The sequence below is a fragment of the Acromyrmex echinatior genome, chromosome 2 (assembly GCF_024713525.1).
Source record: "Acromyrmex echinatior isolate Ae372 chromosome 2, ASM2471352v2, whole genome shotgun sequence".
Classification (NCBI taxonomy): Eukaryota; Metazoa; Arthropoda; class Insecta; order Hymenoptera; family Formicidae; genus Acromyrmex; species Acromyrmex echinatior.
The window spans coordinates 4,234,234-4,258,772 of record NC_141853.1 but is presented as its reverse complement, the minus strand read 5'-3'; the positions used below and the strand labels follow the sequence as shown (position 1 = coordinate 4,258,772).

General features: G+C 32.0%; 6 protein-coding genes across 9 annotated transcripts in view; 4 read left to right on the top strand and 2 right to left on the bottom strand.

Moving 5' to 3' along the window:
- Positions 1–3,898, top strand: part of LOC105145175 (kin of IRRE-like protein 3) — a 185,305-nt gene extending 181,407 nt beyond the window's left edge. Inside the window, exon 13 of one of the 3 annotated variants that reach the window (XM_011054581.2) lies at positions 3,420–3,898. In XM_011054581.2, coding sequence (XP_011052883.1) covers positions 3,420–3,521 — 102 coding nt within the window. In that variant the 3' untranslated portion in view covers positions 3,522–3,898. Of the gene's footprint in view, positions 1–114; positions 2,330–3,419 lie in introns of those variants that run through there. The other 2 variants (XM_011054589.2, XM_011054575.2) reach the window with 2 other exon arrangements.
- Positions 3,899–7,386: 3,488 nt separating this feature from the next.
- Positions 7,387–9,843, top strand: eIF6 (eukaryotic translation initiation factor 6). Its single transcript, XM_011054536.2, has 6 exons — positions 7,387–7,658; positions 8,041–8,126; positions 8,857–9,032; positions 9,139–9,315; positions 9,374–9,555; positions 9,635–9,843. The coding sequence occupies exons 1-6, from the start codon at positions 7,552–7,554 to the stop codon at positions 9,648–9,650; spliced, it is 744 nt and encodes a 247-aa protein (XP_011052838.1). The 5' UTR covers positions 7,387–7,551; the 3' UTR covers positions 9,651–9,843.
- On the bottom strand, positions 9,578–15,230 carry LOC105145132 (uncharacterized). 2 transcript variants are annotated; one of them, XM_011054516.2, is made up of 10 exons: positions 13,832–15,230; positions 12,824–13,706; positions 12,495–12,746; positions 12,160–12,433; positions 11,796–12,073; positions 11,571–11,714; positions 11,100–11,343; positions 10,847–10,989; positions 10,605–10,740; positions 9,578–10,500 (listed from the first exon to the last, which is right to left on the bottom strand). In XM_011054516.2, exons 2-10 carry the CDS (start codon positions 13,703–13,705, stop codon positions 10,319–10,321), a joined length of 2,535 nt encoding a protein of 844 aa, XP_011052818.1. In that variant the 5' UTR covers position 13,706; positions 13,832–15,230; the 3' UTR covers positions 9,578–10,318. The 2 variants fall into 2 exon arrangements, with proteins under 2 accessions (XP_011052818.1, XP_011052826.1); XM_011054524.2 differs by having other exon boundaries at positions 11,892–12,073.
- Positions 15,231–15,314: 84 nt separating this feature from the next.
- Positions 15,315–18,179, top strand: amx (TM2 domain-containing protein 3 almondex). Its single transcript, XM_011054509.2, has 6 exons — positions 15,315–15,601; positions 16,014–16,081; positions 16,436–16,579; positions 16,715–16,836; positions 17,384–17,527; positions 17,608–18,179. The coding sequence occupies exons 1-6, from the start codon at positions 15,511–15,513 to the stop codon at positions 17,741–17,743; spliced, it is 705 nt and encodes a 234-aa protein (XP_011052811.1). The 5' UTR covers positions 15,315–15,510; the 3' UTR covers positions 17,744–18,179.
- A 561-nt stretch (positions 18,180–18,740) lies between these two features.
- Positions 18,741–21,133, top strand: IntS14 (integrator complex subunit 14). The gene is made up of 6 exons (XM_011054922.2): positions 18,741–19,262; positions 19,351–19,675; positions 19,751–19,962; positions 20,044–20,298; positions 20,371–20,700; positions 20,821–21,133. Exons 1-6 carry the CDS (start codon positions 19,086–19,088, stop codon positions 21,043–21,045), a joined length of 1,524 nt encoding a protein of 507 aa, XP_011053224.2. The 5' UTR covers positions 18,741–19,085; the 3' UTR covers positions 21,046–21,133.
- LOC105145117 (pyroglutamyl-peptidase 1) lies at positions 21,060–22,621 on the bottom strand. Its single transcript, XM_011054496.2, has 2 exons — positions 22,190–22,621; positions 21,060–21,696 (listed from the first exon to the last, which is right to left on the bottom strand). Exons 1-2 carry the CDS (start codon positions 22,406–22,408, stop codon positions 21,307–21,309), a joined length of 609 nt encoding a protein of 202 aa, XP_011052798.1. The 5' UTR covers positions 22,409–22,621; the 3' UTR covers positions 21,060–21,306.
- Between the last annotated feature and the right edge of the window lie 1,918 nt (positions 22,622–24,539).

Sequence of the window (24,539 nt, the reverse complement as noted above, 5' to 3'; positions counted from 1 at the left end):
ATACAAAAGAAGAAAAATATTAGAGATTACAACTTTTTTTTTTTAATGTTGACGCGCCCCGCACGTCCGTATATATCCATTAATTGAATCAATGAGCGAGCAATCTTGGCGCAGGAAAAATTTCTTCTACAAGACGAGGAACGGGACACACTAAATCGGATTAAAAAAGGCAAGGAACGAGGAGCGCAAACTTTCCACCTTTTCTCCCGGAAAGATCTCGAGGGTTTTATATATAAATAAAATATTGTATTTGTGTTCCCGATACACACACACACACACACACACACACACACACACACACACACTTACATACACACAAACACACACACACGACCAACGTGGAAATGTATAAATATAGATACACATTACGTTTTAATGTACCCAACACACTCTACTGGGTCGTCCAAAAATTTGTTAATTCCTTACACCAATGAAAGTAATTAACGCGTACGTCATCCTCGCTCGCGTACTTTTTTACGCGTTAAAGTTTATTATGATGTTACGATCGTTATATAATATTGTATAACTATACGATTATACGGGAGACGACACCATCCATTAGCGACTCGCGCAAGAAGTTTTTAGACGATCCAATGTTAAATTACAATACTTATGCGGCGACACGACGCGCTGCTCGCGCAAGTATCGAACGTATCATGTTCTCCGATCGCGATAGTCGCTTGAGTGATTTATACGCTCGGTAGGGTGCATTACGCATGCATTTGGTTGCATCTAGTTCCCGGGTGTCCCTCCACCAATTACCGCTGTGTCCTTGTTTGTAATTTAATTTAGATAGATGTGTACATAAGTAGAGCGTGTCGACGATAACGCCGCCTCTACTGGCCGGTTGTACGCGCACGATTCCGTCTGAGTCGCGTCTCATCCTTGTAAAAAAGTAACCGGATTAAGGTGAATTGAGTGGAATTCATTACGGATGAAATTGAAACGCTTAATCGTAAACTGAATTCCTATCAATTCTCTTGCCGAGAGAGTCTCGACTCGTTTCTCGCGGGGATAGCGCGCTCACCTCGTTCTGTTCTGATTTCACTTGCATCCAGAAAGGAGTATATTCTCTGCAGCCGCGCGTCCTGCGGGATTCAAGAACGTAAGACTGAACTCGACCGAGATCGCCGAATTTACGCTCGCAGCTCTTAATGACGAACGACCGATCGCGCACCGAGATCATCCAATCGTTTCGGAAACTTATAAGAGAATAGCTGTAATTTAATCATTGTTGCGCGAAACTCGTTACAGCCATACATTATCCCATCCTGTCACTAAAAATTGTAGGCGCGATTAGCAAATATCAATATTACAGACGTAATTCTTTCTTTTTCCCCTTTTTTTCATCCAACTGTTGACGTCGTATGCTCGAAACGACGATAAGCATTGTGAATGAAATAATTAATTGTTACGCGAAACTCGTTACTGCTATAAATTATTCCACCCTGCCACTAAAAATTGTAGGTTGCGCGATTAGCAAATATCAATACTGCAGATATAATACTTTCTTTTTTTTTCCTTCTTTTATCCGATCGTTGACATCGTATGCTTGAAACGCTGATAAGCATTGTAAACGAACCATCGAAGACCATATTTGAAGAGTGTTTGTATCATAGATACTATTAGTAATCGAAACTATGCTCATTACGATTTAATAACGATATGTTGCTATTCTATTGAACACTAAGTACATATGTACATACGCATATACATACGTATACCTGTTTAGATCACGATCTAACATACGAATCGACGTCCAATTAATGAAAGTTTTGACGTTAACAGCGATGTGTAATCGCCCACGTACGTTTGCGATAATTACTACGATGCGCTTCTACGTCGCTGTTGCAAAGGGTAGTTTGAACAAAGCCGACAACCGACAGTGATTCGATTCACAGTTGTATAGTAGCCATATACGAATAATTTATCGGTTCAATAGAGACTCTCAGAAAAATGGGAATCAAGCTGTACAGATCGTTTCAGGACGTGTCGACCAACGAGTGAGCATGTCGGAATTGCATTTTGTATGTACCCTGCACCTCACGAGATTATGTACAGAGAAACTTTCCCATCGATTACTTTCATCTAACTCAAGTACGACGCACCATATTGTTTACCGTTACCTCGATCATCCTATTAAGATTAGCTAATATTATATCTCCTGTTATCATCGACATTAATTAAGTCTGAAGGCGAACACCATCGACTTTGTAATTGGATTAACAATATGGGACTTCACTGTATGGCGTACGAGATAGTTTCAAGGAGTTGTGCCGAGTTCCCTTTCGTGTATAAAGTTGTCATCATTAAAAAGTGATCATACATATTGGTACCATTTATCATCACACCCCATACATATCCCAATCCTGACTACAATGATTACAATCGAAATTTTTTTCAATTTTTTAATATTATTTTCACTTTATTTTTAATTTAATGAAAAAAATATAAATCATTATGTGGTATGCATATTAACGCGTCGTGTATGAAATTATTCGTCTATTCGTTCATTTATTTCATCGCAACAATCATTTGTCATCACATATCTCTTATAACGTACATTTATAAGATTATCAGTTATACTTATATACAGTCTACGTTTCTTTTTACGTTATTATGCATATACATACACACGTATCTTACTTCCTTAGTCTCGGTTTTGCCTGCCATGTTGAATCTGCTACCTAACTGTAGCTACCTGGATTATTTGGCACCTATGCTGTCATGGGTCTAGAACAACCCTGCAACTTTACGTCCTCGCGTGCCACGTTTCGGACGCGCCTAGAATTGCACAGATTGCACCTATGCTAGTTTCTATCCCCGACTGCCAAGTAATAACCCGTAGAACATTATGATAGCAATTCGTGCCCCCGTTTCGTGCACTATACGCGTATGCATTCGTATTAAGTCCGCATTAGTCTTCTGCAGCTCCGTACGTCGAACTACATTCGAAATAATTCATATATGAATATTTCGTTACTTTTTTAAGAGGATTTATGTAAAACTAATTCGCGTTAATCTACGCGTTACGCGAACGCTACGCATTTTTTGCGTTCTATTTCAATAAACGATCGAGAGAATTTTATTTTCATGCTATTCAAAAATTCGTATTTTTTTTTAAATTAAAATTATACGTGCGCATTATTTATATTATAATTATTATATGTATATGAGTATAATTTATGAAATATTATTACACACAAAACTTTCCGTAGATATAATCTTTACTTTTTAAAGAGAGACATGAATTTAACGACGATTACAAAATAAATTCCTAGTTTCTCTATGAAAGACAAGTAGCTGAGATCAGTAATAAATATTCAAGATTTGAGTTGTTCGATGAGCAGCAGCAGGCTAATTCGGATGGAAATTTGCGAGCTACCGAGGGTTAAGATCCTAAGATGGAAATTGTGCAGGGGGAGCAGCTGTTTCTCAAACCCGATCGTTTAGCGACATTGAAGCCCCATTACAAGAGCGAGAAGCCACCGCAATACACGACGTTCAAGCCGAACAACTGAAGATTTTCCTATGTTTATTTTATATTGATATACACGAGAAAAATATATGTACGAGGATAAAAGCGGACGAGGGGAACGACGCAAAGTGGCACGAAATCAAACGCAAAACTGTAGTTCTACTTCTATCAGCCTCATTTATTACGAATATGAGATATATTTAGGAGAACTGCGTATACATATATGCAACATGTAATAATTGCGAATTTATTTAATGCGAATCCGTGGTGGCGTTCGATAGAAAGACGTAACGAGTCTCTCGCTAAAATACACTGCCGATAATTTCGGAAAGATGATCTCCAGAACCAATCAAAACGACAACACTATGCATATTTATAACGCTTACGATAACATTGTTAATAAAACGATGGTTTTTATCAGTCACTATTTTTATTGACACCTTTAGAGTAAGCAGTACGAATAGTAAATTACGAAACGTTAATACTCTTATGATGCGACAAAATTCAAGTTGTCAGTAATATATATTGAACATTATTGTCATAAATAAATTTATAATATAATACCTAAAACCTTCCGAATCCAATTCTAGGAAATTAAGATCTTTTCTACGTGATTACAAATACAGATTTATGATTATCATGTTATCAACTTGAGAATTTGTTATAACAGAAGTATATTCCAATGTAAGTATACCCTGTTTTCTCTTCAAATTCTGCATTTTATAATAGTTTTTCTCATTTATTTGTATTATTTTAGAATTTAGAACTATTGGGTCATCTAAAAAATATCCGCGGTTTTTTGTCACTAGATGTGTGTTGATGGTCATATATCTAATGACAAAGTATCGCGGATACTTTTTAGATGACCCAATATAATATCGTTGCATATTAAAATGCTATATTTTAAAGATCGAAATTTACGTCATGTTATAAAGCGATATGATTCTTTTACAATTGCATTTTGCGAAACTCTTTAGTGTATTGAAAATTTTGTATGATCTTCATGAGCGTAGTCAGGATTTTGTTTAGGGGGGGAGGGGGGGGGCAAATTAAAATTGAGACTTTTGAATCCAGAAGAAGAAAGGTAGATGAAGATTATTAGACTTTTGTTTCATATTATTATTTTTAATTAATTACTAGTAGATAAAGTACAAAGTTATACACATTTACTTTACTAATTTACTTTATTTTTCTTTTAAAATTGATTCTTTGAATTGAAAAGACTTAAATTTACAATATTAGCTATCTTCGATTCTCAAAAAATCTTTCTATAACTTTCACCTTCAATTCTTTCTTTCTTTCCAAAATTAATTTCTTATGAACACTCATTAAACATAGTTCGTTTAAGCGGTTTTAATTATTTTTATTCTTTAAGATTTAGGGAGGCCACGGTTTCCCTGCCTCCCTTGGCTGATGATAACTCAAACGCGACAAAGAATTATAGAAATTGCAGTTCTCATTACAGATATATTATAGTGTAACATCTCTTATCATTTTATCTTTATCTTAAATTTCATTGACACTGCATAAAATGAAAGGATGAAACATTTTACTATTCATTCTTACTTATTTTGTTTATCATCTCGCTGAATTACGATTCGGATTCAATCACATGCCTTAGGACCTATATTGATCAATCAACGATGGAAGAAGATTGAAATCCGATTGCCAGAGCTCGTCGACCAAGATTGCGGATTTCGCGAGGCGGTGAAAAAGATGCAGGATGAAACTTTCCGATTTTGTATTATCGACGTTAATCCTGAACAAAGATTTATCCCGTTGGAAATATAGATATAAATAAAAATTGAAAAAAATATCAGTAAATATGATAATAAAAATTTATTTGTCTGTTTGCTACTTAAAAATTTACTTATTTACATTGTCCAAAACTTACGAAAATCATTTTGTAACAATGTAATGTCATACCACTCTATATATATATATATATATATATATATATATAATGAAATTGTTCTTTGCCGCCTCATTAGAATGTATTAAAACATGTCTAGTTTTCGTTATACTTTAAATATATAATTTATTTTTTTATAGATACAAGTGTAAAATATTTTAATTCATAAAGAATAGTAATAATTCTTATTATTTACATAATTTCCTTCACAGTAATAAAAATTTTCAGTAATTACATTTTGTATTTGTGAAGTTCTTGTTAAAATTTTGTATCGAATTTTTAGTATATTCGAGTTAATTTAACATAATGAGAATAACACAATTTATGAATAAGTCAATATGAAAATAAAATTCTACGATAAATGAACAAAATGTGTTGATTAATACATTATAAATATTAAATTTATTGAAACATATTAATTTAACATATTATAAATATTAATTTTGAAGAAATATGGCTTACAATTTGTGTCAGTGTTTTTCGTGTTAATTTTTTAACATTTATTACCTTCTAACATATTCATCTTGTGTTAAATTAACACAAAAATTTGAATCGACGTTTGGGACATGTAAAGCATGTTTAACATAAATTTTCTAATTGTGTTATAATTATATTTATAAATTAGATATCCTTATATATATGCATATGATTTTGTTTCACCATCAAACAGCTTTATCTCACTTCTTTGTAAATCTATTAGTAACATTAACATTGACACTCGGCGAACGACAAGAATAAAATGATACATCATACGCATTATGCGTGAAACGGAACGCAACCTATATCTCTCGTCGCTCCATCGTAAAAAAAACGTAAAAAAACTTCAATGGAATCTATTTTATTTCATCATCATATTCGTGCGTAGAGATACGAGTTTGAATGAGCCTCGAAACTTGCGCAGAATTCGAGACTCGCATTCGCCATTGCCGTATCGATCGACTGCAGAGTTAGGATGGTATTCATAGTCGAGTCTTATATTTAGATATAAGATAGATGAACCAATCAGAGACTGATATTCATAGTCGGTTCTTATATTTAAGATCGTCTTAAGTACAATCTATTTCATGAACCAATTAGAGGACTGTATTATAACATCTTAATTAAGACATTACTTAAGACTTAAAATAAGAACGAATTATGAATATCGACAAAAGTCTGATTGCTGAAGCTATTTTGTAATAAAATAGCATCTACTACATCGCGAAATTTTGTATTTTATTGGGCGAAAGATACAGTTTTGTGGTAAGTACAATTATACATATATATTGTATTACGTTTTGTAATCATACTTCTGTTCAATATTTACAACTTAACATATATTAAAATTCTGACCTTAAAAAATAATTGGTAATAATAAGTAAAATTATAAATAATTAAAATAATAATATATATGCATAAATAAACGAAAGTTAAAATGTCAAGCTACTGTATTGTAAAATATAAAAGTTATTACTAAAAAGGATTTTTCATACAATTAATTACTTTCAATCACACAAAAAAAAACATATCAAAAAAATTAATTATAGAAAAAAATTGAGATTCTTAAAAAAAAGGTTTATATGTAAAATAGCGAATGTAAATATTATTTTTAATAAAATTTCATTTACTAAAACATATAATACACGTAATAATAAGACAATGACTTATGCATTCTATTAAATAATTTTTCTATGTAATCTAATATTGTTATTTTAATTTATATTAATATATTATTGAAATATTAGTAAAATTATTATGAATAATATTTATTACTTATTTATAATTATTTTTATAAGAGGATTAAAAATCTACATTAAACACAAAAAAATTATTTTGTTATTTATTATAATGTATTATAATATATGTATATATATTTCTGCTATTTGAATTTGCCTGACTTTAGTAGTACTTTTAATTGGTTCCGCCATTTTATAAAAAGCGTGAGATGACATGAATACCTGCCATAATTTCTAGGGACTCCAGATAGCGTGCCGCGAGTGTCACCATCTTGTGTTCCATGATGAAATCAAATACCTCGTGTTAGCGTGCCCGCGAACGGCACTTGCCACATTTTCGAGGTTAGCGTTCGCCCACGAGCCTAATCTGTACGAACACCAAGAGCGTTCGCACGGTATTTCGATCTAAGAACGCCGATGTAAAAGCTTGCAACAATTTCACGGTCATGGCGGTGCGCGTACAATTCGAGAACAACAATGAGATCGGCGTCTTCTCAAAATTGACGAACTCTTACTGTTTGGTTGCGATCGGCGGCTCCGAAAACTTTTATAGGTAAGTATGACGTCACCCATAATGCAATCGCACGAAATCTGGATTGGCAACTGATCTTTTAATTAATTAATTTTGTTTGTTAATAAAAAGCGACAATATTCAGGATGATATTATCAGGATATGCCTATTTTTACATTATAACCTCAAAAATGTGTCAAAATAGTATATAATTATACATTATTAAGCAAGATAAAATGAAATGATAAGCATTAAACTTTAATATATATACACTATAACATACTTTAGAATGTACACTATAATATGTAAAAAGATATAACATATAATACAAAATGTAAATGTTACTATCATTTTGCAATAATCTATCATTTTGATTGGACTGTAATTGTTATAATTCGATGGTTCATTGTTGATGTAATTACAGCGTATTTGAGGCAGAATTAGCTGAGACAATTCCAGTTATTCACGCATCAGTAGCAGGATGTCGTATCATAGGTCGACTGTGTGTTGGTAAATATATTAAAATAACATTTATTGAAGTGACAATAAGTTAACAGTCTTTAATTGAATAATGAATATTAGGATACATTCTGAAATATATATTGATATTAAAAATCTATAGTATATGTAACATGAACTATAGATTTTTAGTACTGTCATTGTAGAACTTACCAATAGTATGGCACAAAAACAAATCGAAGCATCTGATAATACATAAAAAACTTTCTTAAAAATCTTAAAATTTTTTTACTCATTGTCTTATACTTATTATCTAATGAATATATATATATATATACATAAAAATTATATTAGGTGTTGGAATTAATTCGTAGCGTTTTTTAATGAAAGAATGTTATTTATTTCACATGAGCATTAAAAAATACATTAATGAAAGTACTTCCCATCACTTGTAAAACGCTACGAATTAATTCCAACACCTAATATATTACCTAAATAATTAGGTAACATGTAACAATTAAAATAGTATAACGATTAAAAAAAAATTTCTTATGTATAGTTTGTTGATATTCTAGTCAATTTAAATACTTTTTATTTATAATATTTTTAACAACAACGTAGTGAAAGAAGCCAACTCTGCATGCACTTATTTCTTCTTAAAAAAAAAGACAATCTCGTAAAAAAATCGAATGTTTTTAAAAGTCATAATTTTTTCTTACCTATATGTTATTTGTGTATGTGTGTGTATGTATATTGCTCACAAATTTTATCTACAATATAGCGAACAAGAATGGATTATTAGTACCAAATACAACAACAGATACAGAACTACAACACATTCGGAATTCTTTACCAGATAATGTAAAGATGCAGAGAGTGGAAGAGAGACTCTCTGCTCTAGGCAATGTTATAGCATGTAATGATTATGTTGCCTTAGTTCATCCAGATCTGGATAAAGTAAATTTTTTATGTATCTCCTATTATATTGGATTAAGAAATTTGTAACTGAAGTATATTACTTTAATGGCTCTAATTTTGTATTTTTTTTTTTTTTTAATTGAAGGAAACTGAAGAAATTTTAGCTGATACTCTGAATGTGGAAGTATTTAGACAAACTATTGCAAGTAATGTTCTTGTTGGTTCGTATTCCATTTTATCCAACCAAGGTGGTTTGGTGCATCCGAATATGCCTATTCAAGAGCAAGACGAGTTGTCTTCTCTTCTGCAAGTGCCACTTGCGGTAAGACAAACAAAGATTCTGTAATTTTCTATTTTTGTAAACGATAATTGTATTTTAGACTGGAACAGTGAACAGGGGCAGCAACGTAATCGCTGCCGGTATGGTCGTAAATGATTGGGCTGCTTTTTGTGGCATGGATACAACTTCGACAGAAATCGCCCGTATCGAGAGCGTTTTCAAGCTTAACGAAGCTAATCCCGCTCCTATTACATCAAGTATGCGTGCACCTTTTATAGAAAGGTAAGACTAAAAAGAAAATGGATATAGCATATGATTATATTAACAATTCCTTGTATAACAAGAATTCTTATTGTTTTAGTATGTCGGACTTATAAAAGAAAGGACCTCTTTAAAATACTGGAAAAAGTATGTTGGACTATACATTATCTATGTGTACATAAAATATTTATGGCTTTATCAGCACAATATTATTCTTTCGTCAACATATCTATGACATTTCTTCGTGATTTCGACACAAGATAATACGTGTAATAAGATACTCTATATTAAAATTTATACAAAATACAATGTTCGTTTTTGTTCACACATTTGATTAACAGGATATATTGTTGAAAGCAAACTTGCAATCACTGACATGCATTCTTAAAGAAAAAAACCAATAAATATAAATGAAGAAAATTAAGCAATGAAAAATCAAATTACTTATCACTTATCTCATATTCTGTTTGTAGAAATAATATCTATAATGAACATTGTCAAGATAAGCTTACTTTTGACTATATACTATAAAGTATATTATATCTTTGTAGTTTAATAATTGAATATTACTATGTATAAAACAGAAATATTCTATTGAAATATATTTTAATCAATATTCTTTTTGAATACAAACGCGTTTGATGTCAAAAATGTAAATTATGTCCATCCTGTTGGTTTAAATAATAAATGAACTATTAGTAAGAACATTGTGTGTGGGCTGGCTAATAAAATTTGTTATAAACCAAGTGGACCAGTCCGATTTGTTAATTTTTGATCGATGAGACTAGAGCAGTGGTAGTTGTTCTGCATGTAATAATTCAGTGGCTGCGGCGGAATCAGCACACATGACCAACGTAATGCCTGCTTGGTAAGATGCCGGAATGCGAATGTGAGTCGCACCAGTAGTCGTGCTATTAGGTTGTTGCCTTTGACTCATTGATTCTCGTACCATATTTACAACTTGACCTGTACCACAACAAATATATGTTTCATTAAAATTACAATTAAATTATTGTAACTAAAAAACTTAAAAAATATGTATACATATATATATTATATACATAACATACCAAGGACATTAAGTTTTCGCCACTTTTGATCCATCGTCGCAAGCGGCGTTAGATCTGTATTTTCATTCCAATGCGCTAGAACGTCTGTTTTTCTTATTAATAAAATACTAGGGCTAACTAATTGATGCCATACGAGCTAAAAATCACAAAAAGAGAGAGAGTTATGATTAAATTAATTCCACAATAATTATATTCAGACATGATAATTTGTATTATTAATTTTGTATATCGATCATACAAACCTGTTCAGGCAAACATTCTAAAGGATTTGTTAAGTATATACCAGCTTGTCCTACACCGAATATCATTTGATGATGCCATGCGTCTGGTATATCGCAACCTTCTCCGCAATGTTGTAAATTCAATGTTGCGATTGGTGCTGCTCCTAAAATGTGAAAATATAATATTTTATACCTACATACATTATACATTTTAATAATATATATTTTCACTTAACGATATTTATTTAAATAAAAACATTCTTTAATCTCTCACCTCTGGAAATCCAATAATGCAACCAATGAGATAATGAAACCTTTCTTTCGGGATAAAATGCAAAAAATTTTGTTACAACTGCACCATGCGTGGACAGAGTGATCCCTCGTGCTATGTCTTTATGAGTTGCTCCTGCCACTGAACGACTAACAAGATACCTTGGTAGCGGTACACCCAATTCTCTCAATTTTGTATTTACACCTTTAACTAATACTTCCAGCGAAAATGATACATTTAAGGCCAACTAAAAATAGATGATTTATACATGAACAGATTCGATCAAACTACTGCAAAAATTTGCAAGTTTCGTCATTGTTATATATTTATGGCTACGATCCACTTGATGTTACAATTTGAAGTATTTTTTAATTGGTCAATTAGTAAAATTCTCTTTTTTCTAATTAATAGATTCAAATATTTGAAAGCATTTGCAGCGTTAAGAGGACCGCACACTATCTACTTGAATATTACCAAAGCATTAATTGCGGATGTAGCACCACAGGCGGAGGTACCAATTTGCGTAACTTGCTTCATCGTGGCTTCTTGTTCGCTCCACAGCATTACTTTTTCAACTGGTGGTAATCCATCTAACCGTTCGTTACATAATTCATTTTCCTGTTCAAATGTTGTTTAAAATTTAATAAGACATAGTTTGTTCAACATGATTTAAATCTGTTTAATAGTAAATATATTAACCAGATTGGAATCACCACTTTGATTAAAGGCAGCATGCTTATTGAGCATTAGTTTCTTAGCCATTATTCGATGATAAAGCGTAGAAATGAGATTAACCTTCCTGGCATTTAAATTGGAATTGTCCGGGAGAGATGCTGTTGAGGACTCAACCCATAATTCGGAATCCGAATCTCTATTATCACCAGGCGATATAAGATCACCACTTGTGTTATGATAACCGTATGATTCACGTACTGGACAACCTGTATTACGATAAAGTGTCGCGCTATCCCATCTTCCTGTAAATTTCGTATAACGTGAAATATCTTGTATAATGATAAGACTAGAACTTGAATTGTTAGAGTAGTCATAGTCATGAAATTACCAGTTCCAGCGCTAGTACTAGGCATCCATGGAGCTGAATAAGTTGACTTTGCATTTTGTTCTACTGTACATTGATTGCTTGTGCATTGTTGGAAAGTAGTATGATTAACATGCTGTGTAGTTTGTTTTGAAGTCTGCGGCATCGATACTAATCCCTGTCTAGACACGACCTTTCCACTACTCAGATCATTTAGCACTGGATCTTGTTCTACATTATCTAATGCTATATTTTGTATATCTTCATTTATAGAGGCCAGATCACTATCTCCAGTATCCTTTGAGGGCAGAAGAAATATTATAATCTGACTCGATTTCATAATACAGCAAATATCTTACCTGTTCGCAAGAAGGTCCAGGATCAAAATCCATTTCTAAGTAATCCATCTCTGGACTCGACCTACCACTATGGTTCTGTCCCTCTGCTTCCTGATTTGCTGCATGGTTCTGATTCAATTCTTCTTGTTGATCTGAAGGAATCACATCATTGTTTCCCTTATAAGTATAGAAACAATAGTCTTCTCCATCAGACATATCTCCTTCATTTCCAGAACTAGAATCCATCCGTTCTATCTGTTCTCTTTGTGAAGTCTAAAAAAGCAAGAAAACTCTAAATTCTGTGAAAAATATAAACATTCAGTTAGAAGAATCGGTATGTGAAAACATACTCTCTGTAATCCACTGGGTCCAGCAACTTCTCTACTGCCATTGATATTAGGTCTCAAAAAAGAGCAAGTTCCTTGACTCGTCGAACCTATACTACCACCTATATTATTTAATACACGTTTAGATCCATAAGACTTTGATGTCCAGCAACAGTCTGCTTCTGGACTAGAATCTGAACTACAAGAAACCTTAGAAGGACATTTCTCTATGGCAGATGCATAATCCACATTATTCTTCATATCCATGTCATCGTTTGATTTAATCGTTGATAAATTAGGAGGTATTACTGATACATTTAACGTAGATACACTTGAATGTAACATAGCACTGGTAGTTGCAGTAGAATTAAGAACTGCTGGCCCTAAGTTATGATTATGATGTATATTTGCTTGAGTGGAAGATAGATTCAAGTGCATCTGAGATTTAGGCAGATTCAACGAGCTTGCATTCATGACAGTCTTATGCTTCAATTGACAATTAACAGTATTGGTGTTTACAGTCTGAGACTTGATATTGGCGGTCGCGTTTGTAAATATGGAAGATATATTCGCATCTTGACAAACGTTCTGCTCCAAAAAATTGGCACTATCAGACACAGGGGTTTGTATGGAGTTTGTCCCATTGGAAAACACAACGGAGGTTTTGGATGGCAGCACGAGCTTAATGTTACTCTCGCCGCTGTTGTTATTCAGCCTCAATTGCTCCTCAGCTCCGTTTTCCAGCTGTACTTTAGATGTTCTAGTGTCTTGGTCCACAGACTGATTGTCATTTTTCAGACCGACGTCCAATCTGACCTCTGCTTTACCCTGGCTGTTCCCATCATTCCCCTCTGGATTCATATTATCGTCAACAATAAGACTGGCAGCGATGGTATTACACGGCATCCTACAAACCAAAATACATATGTAACAAGGATATAACAAGTATCCCAGAGAATACTTTTCCTCAACAAAAAAAAAATCAGATTCCTCACTAATTTGACGACTCTGTTATCGCGGAATCCCGCTTACCATGTGCTGCGACACAAAATCACCCGTTAGAGATCGGGTAACGACACAGGGAATTCGATCTTCGAAAGATGCGATTCTGTTGTGTGGTTAGGCGGGGATCACATCGCTTCGTTCCGGCCGGAACTGCCGAATGCAGAAAAGGACTTGCGCGATCCCGCGAAAGCGAGACTGTGTCTCGCGCGCGTTTTGTTTCACGAAAAAAAAAAGGACACTCTTCCGTCAGGCGAAACTGCCGAAACACCTCGCTAACATTCTAATAACGTCTCACAGTGGTACCGGAAGTCAGCTGATTGTTGGAAACGAGCATACACGCAAACGAACTCCATCGCATTGCATCGCATCGCTCATGCCGCCTTTCGTTTTTTACTCATTATGTATCCTCTGTTTTTTCTTTGTTTGCTGACACAATTGCCTTGAAGACGACTCCTCGTCAAAATTATGACAAAACACGTATTCATGTATTACATCATGCGTGTACTGAATATATTGTATATTGTCGGTTTCAATCGCGTGACGCAGCGTGCATTTTCGGTACACTCGGTATCGTTAATGCTTCCGACATTCCGGTTCCGGTTTGAATTATTATCGGAAAAAATGTGGAAAACGCGAGTTTTTCGATGAGAGAGGGAATCAAGCCGAGTGAAAAACTGGCGTAGGAAATCTGATTGGCTGCTCCATATTGTTTCTCCTCAATTATCAGTGTAAAGATTTTTTTGTGTTAAATTTATTTAACATATTACACAAGTCTCAAATGGTCCATTTAAATTTTTATGTTAATTTAACATAAAAATCGTTCTTATTATAGATAAATGTAAAATTTTGTTTACTATGTACTAATAAAAAAAAATAGCAAAAAAAGATTGCAATGCAATGAAATAGCCGAATATTGTTCTTAACAAATATGTAATTAATACAAATATATGTAAAAAAAAAATTAAAAAATGTAATACTGACATTGTGGAAGCATATTTTTTCAATAAAATTAATATTTATGTTAAATTAATATGTATTTTATTCATTCATTTTAGAATTTACGTTTTAAAACACATTTATATTTTTGTTATTTGTTTTTTACTTATAATTTGTATTATTTCGATATTAAATGTTGAATATTAATTTAACATAAAATAATTTTATTAATAATTTAAATAAAAAGTAGCCATATATAGGCCTGTTCTCCTTTTCTATTACTTTAATTTTTTGTGTATTTATAGTCATCTTTTATCTTTTTCTATCTAATGTGAAAAGAAAAAAAATTAATCATGTAAGAAGTTCAATCCTGAACTATGGGAAAAAATAGGCCTTTATTAAATTAACACTCAAATGTGTTAAAAATTTAACATAAAATTTTAACAATCAAGGACCATTTCTAATACATAAATATAAAATATTTTTTATTATATACTAATGAAAAAAAAATAACTAAAAAAGTTTGCATTTAACAATGACGAATAATTGTGACACGTCTGGATTAAATGCTTAGAGCTGCTTACAGCTGTCGAACGTGTGTGAAAGAGTCTAATGTCATTAATGGCGCCAAGTGTATGTAGTGTATACTGGTGTGTATAATATTCGACGAGACGCTGCCGTGCTTCTCTTTCACGTGTCTGAATAATAAAGTCGGGACTTGAAACGTCGAATACGCATCCGACGACTGGTGAGAGGAATTCTCGCGCAGAATGAATGTCGTTCGGATTAATTCAAAGAACGTGATATTCCTTTTCATGGCACTTCTGTCAACCTCTGTTCAGGAGGCTCGCATGGATTACGGTGAGTGAATTTACTCTCTAACAACTAATTTGGGAAGTGACAAAGAAAAATTTGTTCACGTGAAAATGTTTGTGAGATCTGGCTTTTCATTATCTGATTAATTTGTGGTTTAGACTTAACCTCACTTAACTTAATAATAATATAAAAAACATTTTTCTAGTTATTATTATAATTTTGTATTAATAATTTCAAAGTTATTCACTACAAAATCATCAGTGATTAACTAAAGACAGAAAAATACAATTTTCATTATCATTAGATTAAGCTTAATCATAAGTTAATCAGCAAATGAAAAATTGGACCTAAATATCAGTATTAAAGGTAAAGTTATTTGTATTAATGTTGAAGCATTGAAATATTTGATTGTTTTTTTACACATGCATTTATAATTTGATTCATTTGATTGTTACAGGCACTGCAACCAGCTATGCTCTGAAAGAAGCTAATGTAAACTCAACACCAGCCTATAGTAGCAAAAAGGTAAGATTCTTTAATCGATTATTAGAACAGTAGATCCTGGGATATTTTCTAAATTATTTATTTAAGTTATTTTAATTTTTAAATAACATAACAATTTGAAATAATATTAATTTAATTTGTTTTACAGTCTTATTTTTCATAGTTTTGTTCTATTCATGTAGACTAATTATTGTACTATATGCCAAGTGTGGTAATTCTTAAAGAAAATCAAATTAATAAGAAAAAACTTTTGTGAGTTCCAAGAGTTTCTTTTAGCATTATAAAAAAATATGTGTTCCTATTAAATGTGTTAAATCTAAGTAATAATTCCATGTTATAATACTTAAGAGTACAAATTCGATCGTTAAATTGCAGGAGGAAATGGCTAGTCTGTGTCCGAGCGGGATACCTTGCGTAGAATTGAGTGGAGAATGCTTGAAGTGCAACTTAAATTACAGCTGCAAATATGGAGCAATGTATGAGGCAAATTGTTCCGTGATGGAACATGTCGATTGTATAGTATGTAAATCTTGTGAAAAATCATGTGTTTTTTTCCAGCTTAAAATTAAAAATTTTAATATATTTTTTAATATACAATATTAAATCGCATGTTTCAAGATATAATTAAATTGGATGTTTTGTTTATTATAACAGGGAGAACAGACTTTCACGAAGAAATACATGTGCCGTTACTGTTATCAAACTGATCATTGGGAGCATCAGTGCCATCAGAAAAATTCCTGTAGCTCAGTAGCTTCTCCTCAGCAGTATTATAGGTAATGTAACACCATTTTATATATATATAAATTTATATATGATAATTTGTGTATATATTAGGTGTTGGAATTAATTCGTAGCGTTTTTAATGAAAGAATGTTATTTATTTCACATGAGCATTAAAAAATACATTAATAAAAGTACTTCCCATCACTTGTAAAACGCTACGAATTAATTCCAACACCTAATATTTATATATACACTCTTATCAGCGACTTTAAATATACAGTCGTTTTTTGTGAATTCTGATAGATAAATTTAAATCTATAAAAAATAAGTAAAATACAACCTAATTTCTATCATAAACTCGTTTTTAATGCTTTTGCAAGTATACAAGAATTTTTTCAGATTTTTGTACAGTATAAAACAATATAAAAATCTGCATTGTAGTTTAAAGATTCAGGTTACGAACAAAGGATGAAAACTTCATATTGTCGACAGAAGAAGATATATATTATATATATATCTTTCTCTCTCTCTGTGTGTGTGTGTGTGTTGTGTGTGTAATAATATTATGATATTAACATTCTAATATTTTTGATGCAGAACAAATTGTACAGTAAACAATGACATACTGTGTCTGGGCAGACGAAAGTTTATGAAGAACTTATCTTGTAACTGGACAGTTGGATATCGTTGGTCTACGGCTTTGATCTTAAGCATTACTCTTGGAGGATTTGGTGCAGATAGGTATTTTATGAGACTTTAGCATACTATTTGGAACATAGACAATCGATAAATTTCATATAAGATTCTTATATGAATTATAGGTTTTACTTGGGACACTGGCAAGAAGGTATTGGTAAGCTTTTTAGTTTTGGTGGACTAGGTGTGTGGACTTTAATTGACGTAATATTAATCTCTATGAGATATTTAGGCCCCGCTGATGGCTCTTTGTATATTTAGATTATTTATGAATTTTGTACATATCAATATCAGAAAATCTAAGTCTTATTTTTTATTATAATTTATGATAGTCATTAAGAATGTGTTATATTTGTTGAACTAGGTACAAATTAATGTGATAAATGTACATACATAAATGCGAGCAAGTCTTTTATAAAAATGAAGTTTAGCCATAGACAATAACTGTCAACATTTTCACATAGATTTAGTGTTGTTTTATTAATGTTTAATATAATCTCTGTATAAAACTCTTAGAAGAGAAGAAAGCAAATGTAAAATGTTGGTTTTTGTAGAAAATTATAAAAATAATTATATATGGAATAAACAATTATATACAATATTCTGTTAATAAAAAATATGTATTTATAGATCATAAAAAATGTTGTAAAAAAATATGTATGTTAATAAAAAATATGTATTTATAGATCATAACAAATTCTAATTTAATTTTTATTTAAAAGAAAGTTAAATTAAATTATGCTATTTTGGATTGTTATATTTAAGACTATCTTAAGTACATTTAAAATGTCACGAACCAATCGAAGGGTCATATTAGCATTTTAAAACTATTTAAACCGATCTTATAATAAGAATGGACTATGCATACCAGTTTTTATCTTAGAGATAAAGTACAACACAAGATCTTTTATGTTGAAGACATAGATTAGAGATCAGAATAGATTAGAGAATTTAAAACATCTGTAAATTTAATGTAAATAGTAGCAAATATAAAATGTTGATTTATTTATTGTGTACTCTAAAATTTTTAGAGTAAATCTTATTTTATGTGCCTTTCTTTTTCAAGACTGGTTCAATTTTCATTCTTTAGTGTGAGATTCCATTCCAAAGAATTTATAGAACATCATTTTATTCTTGTTCATTACATATTAAACAAGGATAAAGTAATATATCATGTTCATTTACTCAATATGTATTTTATGGAACCAAACTAAATCAGCCACTAGAAGACTGTTAGCCCTGTTAGGTTTGCGGTTAGGAGCATCGAAGTTTGTGTTTAGGAGTGTATCGGTGTATATGTAGATGACTGTGGTCGGTACATGATAACATTATTAATCTAAGAAATACATTAATATGACAGAAGTATTGTTAACAAAATTTTTTAATATTTATTAATTTGAGACGAGCAACTGTTCTTTGCGAGGAAACAGACATCAATACACAGGAAAATTTAATACGTGGCTTACATAACCTACATTTATTAATACGTTGTCAAAGAAGTATATGTAGATTCAGAAGAAAAAGTTGTATTCGACTAGTAAATATATTATGGGATTTAAACATCTGTAGTCTTTAATCACGCTGACGTTATTTAGGCGTCAAAATGCCTACGGTAATAGCGTTGGATGTCTCTCTCTCAATGAGGAGACGTGGATCTATGATTGGAAATGAATATTCGCCAAATTATGAATCATTGACGCGGCATCAATTAGCACTGCATGGCATAAACACTCTGTTACACTACTTGCAAGTTAATTCAAAATTAGAATTTGTGTCAGTGGTAAGAACAGACTAATATGATGTCAGATAACATATCTGTTATAACAGATATATTAATACATGTAAACTTAACAAATTTTAAATTTCAGATTGCATTTTCATCATTGTACGAAGTAATTTGCCCTTTCACTCGCGATTATGAGGGCATACGCAGCAAGTTACGAATTATCGATGAGTGTGACAAGACATTTATTGAAGGAGCATTACATGGAGTTAATAATGTAATTATGGCAGAATGGGGTAATGCCACGGCTTGCCAAGTGATATTAATTACAGATGGCAATCCTGGCATAGGACCAATGTCTTTAGGCAATTCTTTAAATTCTTTAAATGTCACACAAGATGTAAATCCCTTTCCCCTACCTTTTCCATATCCAGGAAAATTAAGTATAGTTTGCATTGCATCGCAGCAGGGTAAGTTGAAACGCGAAAAAACATTTTATTTTTCATTTCTTATATTTAAATATGTCACTTATATCATGTTTGTAGATCCTAGTTTGCAGACCGGTTTACCTCTTTATCAGCGTTTAGCTGACCTAGCTGGTGGTGACAGCATTCTATTAGTTCCTGAATCACCACTCAGCAAACATTCCATCATGACTTGCTTCCAAAAGCTAGCGGAAGCAAATTATGTTTCTTTCCAAGGATACCTAAAGTGTGGTCATTTAGGCTCCCGTATTTTATTATCACCAGCCCCTATGGTAATGACAAACATGAAAGCATATGCTATATTATACACTAGATTAAACAATTATATAGCCTTTGTATTATATATGTTTCAGCCTTATACAAAGAAGACAGATTTTGAATTAGCTCCAGGCTTGGCAATATCAAAAACTATAGAAATATGTGGATTTATATCTGTAGGAGACGTTGGTAGCCCAAGTTCCATTTCTAGACATTTAGTATTGCCATTGACAACAGAGAAAAATTCAAGCATGCAGGGCATATCATTAGAAGAGGAGTCTGATATCGATGAAAATGAAGATGAAGGAAAAATGCCGTCTTTTTGTGTGTTGCTTCATGGAGCATTAAAAGTAATGCCTTACTAGGAATCTAAAAATTATTTGAATGTGATTAAATCGATAGATAATTGATATATTTTGCAGGTAGAAAACATGGCAGCCCTTTGTATGTTGAATAACGAATGGTATGGATTTATATATTCTTGGGCGGATACAAAGAAGAAATCTAACTTAATGCTAACAGTATTAGAACCGGGATCTGACGTTGTGCCGTGGTTAGGTAATTTTAGCAATTTGGGTCCGTTAGATACAGTTAAAAGTTCTCCAGTTAGTTTTCCAGTTAGACCAACTGAAAAGAGAAGCTATACACAAAATGCTCCTTCATGGATTCGCCAAGTTGGCTTGCAGTCTGATATTCAAAAAATATTAAGACATGCGAGAAAATTGCCCGATAAGACACAAAACTTTTACAAGGTAAATTAGATTGATCAAAAGAATAAAGCAATTGTAAATGATAAATGATGTAAATGATAAATGATTTTATGAAAAGTGATAAATGATTTTAAGTGAAATGATTATTTTTTACGTATATAGGAAGTAAACAGATTACGACGTGCAGCAGCGTCTATAGGATTCATCGAATTATTAGAAGGATTAGCGTGCATTTTAGAGCGAGAATGCACATTGCTACCACCGAATCTAAATCCTGACTGCACGATCCAAATGGGACATGTTGCATCGATGATCAGAAAGCCAGAATTTCATGAACTTAGATACAATATTCCACCTGCACGAACGAAATTTCAACCTGGATCATAAATTGCAATGCATAGTAATTGGAATGTTACTATATTTATATCAAAACTGGACATTCATACAGCAAAAATAAAATTTGTATTTGTTATAATCTATATCTCATATTAATATCACATTATTTATATTAAGTACTTTTATGTTCCTAACCTTTTTTATTTTTTTCTAGATATTATGTCATATGTATATAAGAAAATGTATATAGACCTTGAACATATACACTATCATTCCTTATTATTAATCACTTAACAGCTTAGATTAAGACTGTTAACTCAATTCCAAATTTTTTATTAAGTAACATAAAATTTCATATAAACCATTCGCAGTTTGTTTACTAGGATACTTATTAAAATCTGGAACGTGCACAAATAGAGTCTTTGTTGGCTCAATACAGAGTGATTGATAAAATATATATTCACATAGATATCTGCCAGCATTGTCCGACAAACAAACTTTGCATCCGCTTCTTTCGAAGTTTTCATTCACATTATTGCAAAGTTCTCTGACATCTATCTCAGTTTTCAAAACTTTACACTCGACATCAGTTTCATTGGGGCATTTATTATATATATCGAATTTGTTGTAGCCATTGCTGTAAGCATGTTGCTCTATCGTTAAAGATTTAGCTTCACGTGATACACCCACATGTAGGACAATCTAAAACAATAGAAATAATAAGTGTTAATTAAAATATAAAATTTGCAATACAATCAATGAGAAAGAAAAAAATCAACGGTCAATAACGAATCAAAATTGATTATTATAAAATAAGATTGATAAAATTGATTCATTAATAAAAATATAAAAACGTTTCTACTAAATCTTCAATAGTTTTTCCTTTTCAATTTAACGTATTAATTGATAAATCTATTTAATAAAATAGGACAATGCGATATAAATTGAGATAGCATTTTTCGTACAAAACAAATAAAAAACATTAATGACGTTATATATTAAATTGAACGGAAAATGAAAATTTCATAATAGAGTCGATACGTTTATATATATATTTTTATTAATAAATGAATTTTATTAATATTTATTATTTTATAACAATCAATTTTTGTTCGTTTGACCTTCTCTTTTTTATTGAAAAAATAAATATTTATCGAGAAATTGTATACCTACATTTACATATAACACTACTTACTGAAGGATTGTGTTTCTTCCAGAGCTGAGGAATATGATCAGATACGTAATCATACGAAACTGGAATTTTTTCTGTAATCAGTTTAACGTCGGAAAATTCCACGGAATTCTTCCATAGTTCCTGCAATTCCTTCACCGCCTCCCAGCTGGCGTTCACTGTGTGTATACTGAATGGACCAAATCCAGTCACTAGAATTGTGCATTTAGCATTGACGTCCATTTTATAAATGCAATATTCAATAATCTATTTGGTTGAAGATTCAGCTTTATTTATAAGATGCTTATGAATGATTTCTCGGAGCACTATCGCGTAGTATTCCTATAATAATGTATCAGGTACACTATACTATCACGTGACTGACACCGCCTTAGAGATTCGCAAATGATAACGTGAATCACATTGAGCGTGTTTGCTCAACGTTCGCGATATAATTGACATCGCTAGAAAGTTTCGTTCGAATATTTATTGCATGCTAGTCAAGAAAACGGGGGAAGAAAAATATTGCATTATGGAGTGCGTTCAGAAATTGCGCCTAGATAATTCTAGTGTACATTTTTATTATACAATACTATACGTAACGTAAACTGTAGCCTAGAGTTATCTGAGCGTAATTCCTGAACGCATCCCTGTGTAATCAAATACTCACTTTGGTGCAACATCTACAATGGATGAATAGAAGTGGAATGAATAGAAGTGGATCCGATTACTGTCATTAATTTATCAGATCGAATGTCGTGATTGCGATGCTACCTACATAAAACAAACGGGAAGAAAACTAAAAATGAGATTAGCAGAACATCGCAATCATATATTTAGAGTTACATCCACTCGTTCGGTTATCACAGATCATAGGGTTGCAATCATGATTTTGATTGGGATAATATGAGAATTATGGATTCTGAGAGAAATTATAATAAGCGAATAATGTCGGAGATGCTCTATATAAATCATCAATCCAATGGTCTTAACATGCAAATTGACACTGAAGCATTAAATCATGGATACATAGAAATTTATTTTTTCATTGTATTAATTTAAGGAGTCTATAGATTTTGTATATTTTTTACTTGAATTTGTTTAACAGGATATTACTAAAAAGTTACTAAAAATCACTGAATATTGAATATTTTTTTACTTAAATACTATTAACGTTACAGAAAAATAGCGAGACAAAAATTGTTTATTTTTTTCTCATAAAGAATTCTCTCTGAGAATTTTTTCAGAATTTTTTAATACCGTATTTTCTCATGTTGGTAAAAATAATTGCTAATGTATAAGAAAATGCAGTACTAAAAAGTTAATAAAAATTTTTGAAAAAATTCTTAGAGTTTTATGAGAAGAAAATAATTTTTGTCTCTTGCAATTTTTCTAAAGTTGATAGTATTTGAGAAAAAAATTATTGAAGACCAATATTCGACAATTTTTAATTAGGTGTACAAATAAGTTTTAAAGCGTTTTTAATATTTATTTAGAAACGAAAACACACTTAATTATCAAAATAATCTCCATCATTATCTATGACCTTTAGCCATCTTTCGGGCAGCTTGCGAATTCCAGAAGCGAAGAAGGTTTCATCTTTCGATGCGATAAAATTATCCATCCATTTTCGCACTTCTTCAAATGTTCGAAAGTGTACACCGGACAAGGCGTTTTGCATTGACCAGAATAAATGATAATTAGAAGGGGCTATGTCTGGGCTATACGCCGGGTGCGGCAGAACTTCCCAACCAAGAGCTAACAACGTTTCCTTTACAGGTTTACCAGCATGAGGCTTAGCGTTGTCATGAAGCAATTTCATAGGACGTTTTCCTTTGTTAGTAAATGGACGATTTCGTTCGATTTCTTGATTTAAACGGATCAATTGTTGACTGTAACGATCACTGTTAACCGTTTCATTCGGATGGAGCAGTTCATAATATAGCACACCCTTCATGTCCCACCAGATGCATAGCATAACTTTGCTGCTGTGGATGTTGCGTTTTAGCGTTGATGTAGTGGGTTGTCCTGGATCCACATAATGTTTTCTCTTTTTAGGATTATCGTAAAAAATCCACTTTTCATCACCAGTCACGATTTTCCACAAAAAAGATTTTCTATGCTGTTTATTGTACAGATTCAAACACTTCTCAAGACGATCATTTTTGTTTTTTTCATTTAATGCATGCGGCATCCACTTTCCTTCCTTCAGAATCTTTCCCATCTGCCGTAAACGAATTGAAATATCTTGTTGAGTTACTCCAAGTTGCTGTGCAAGTTCGTTTTGTGTTTGACATGAGTTTTGATCGAGTAATGCTTGCAATTCATTGTTTGTAACCTTCTGAGGAGCACCACTACGTTCTCTATCGCTAAC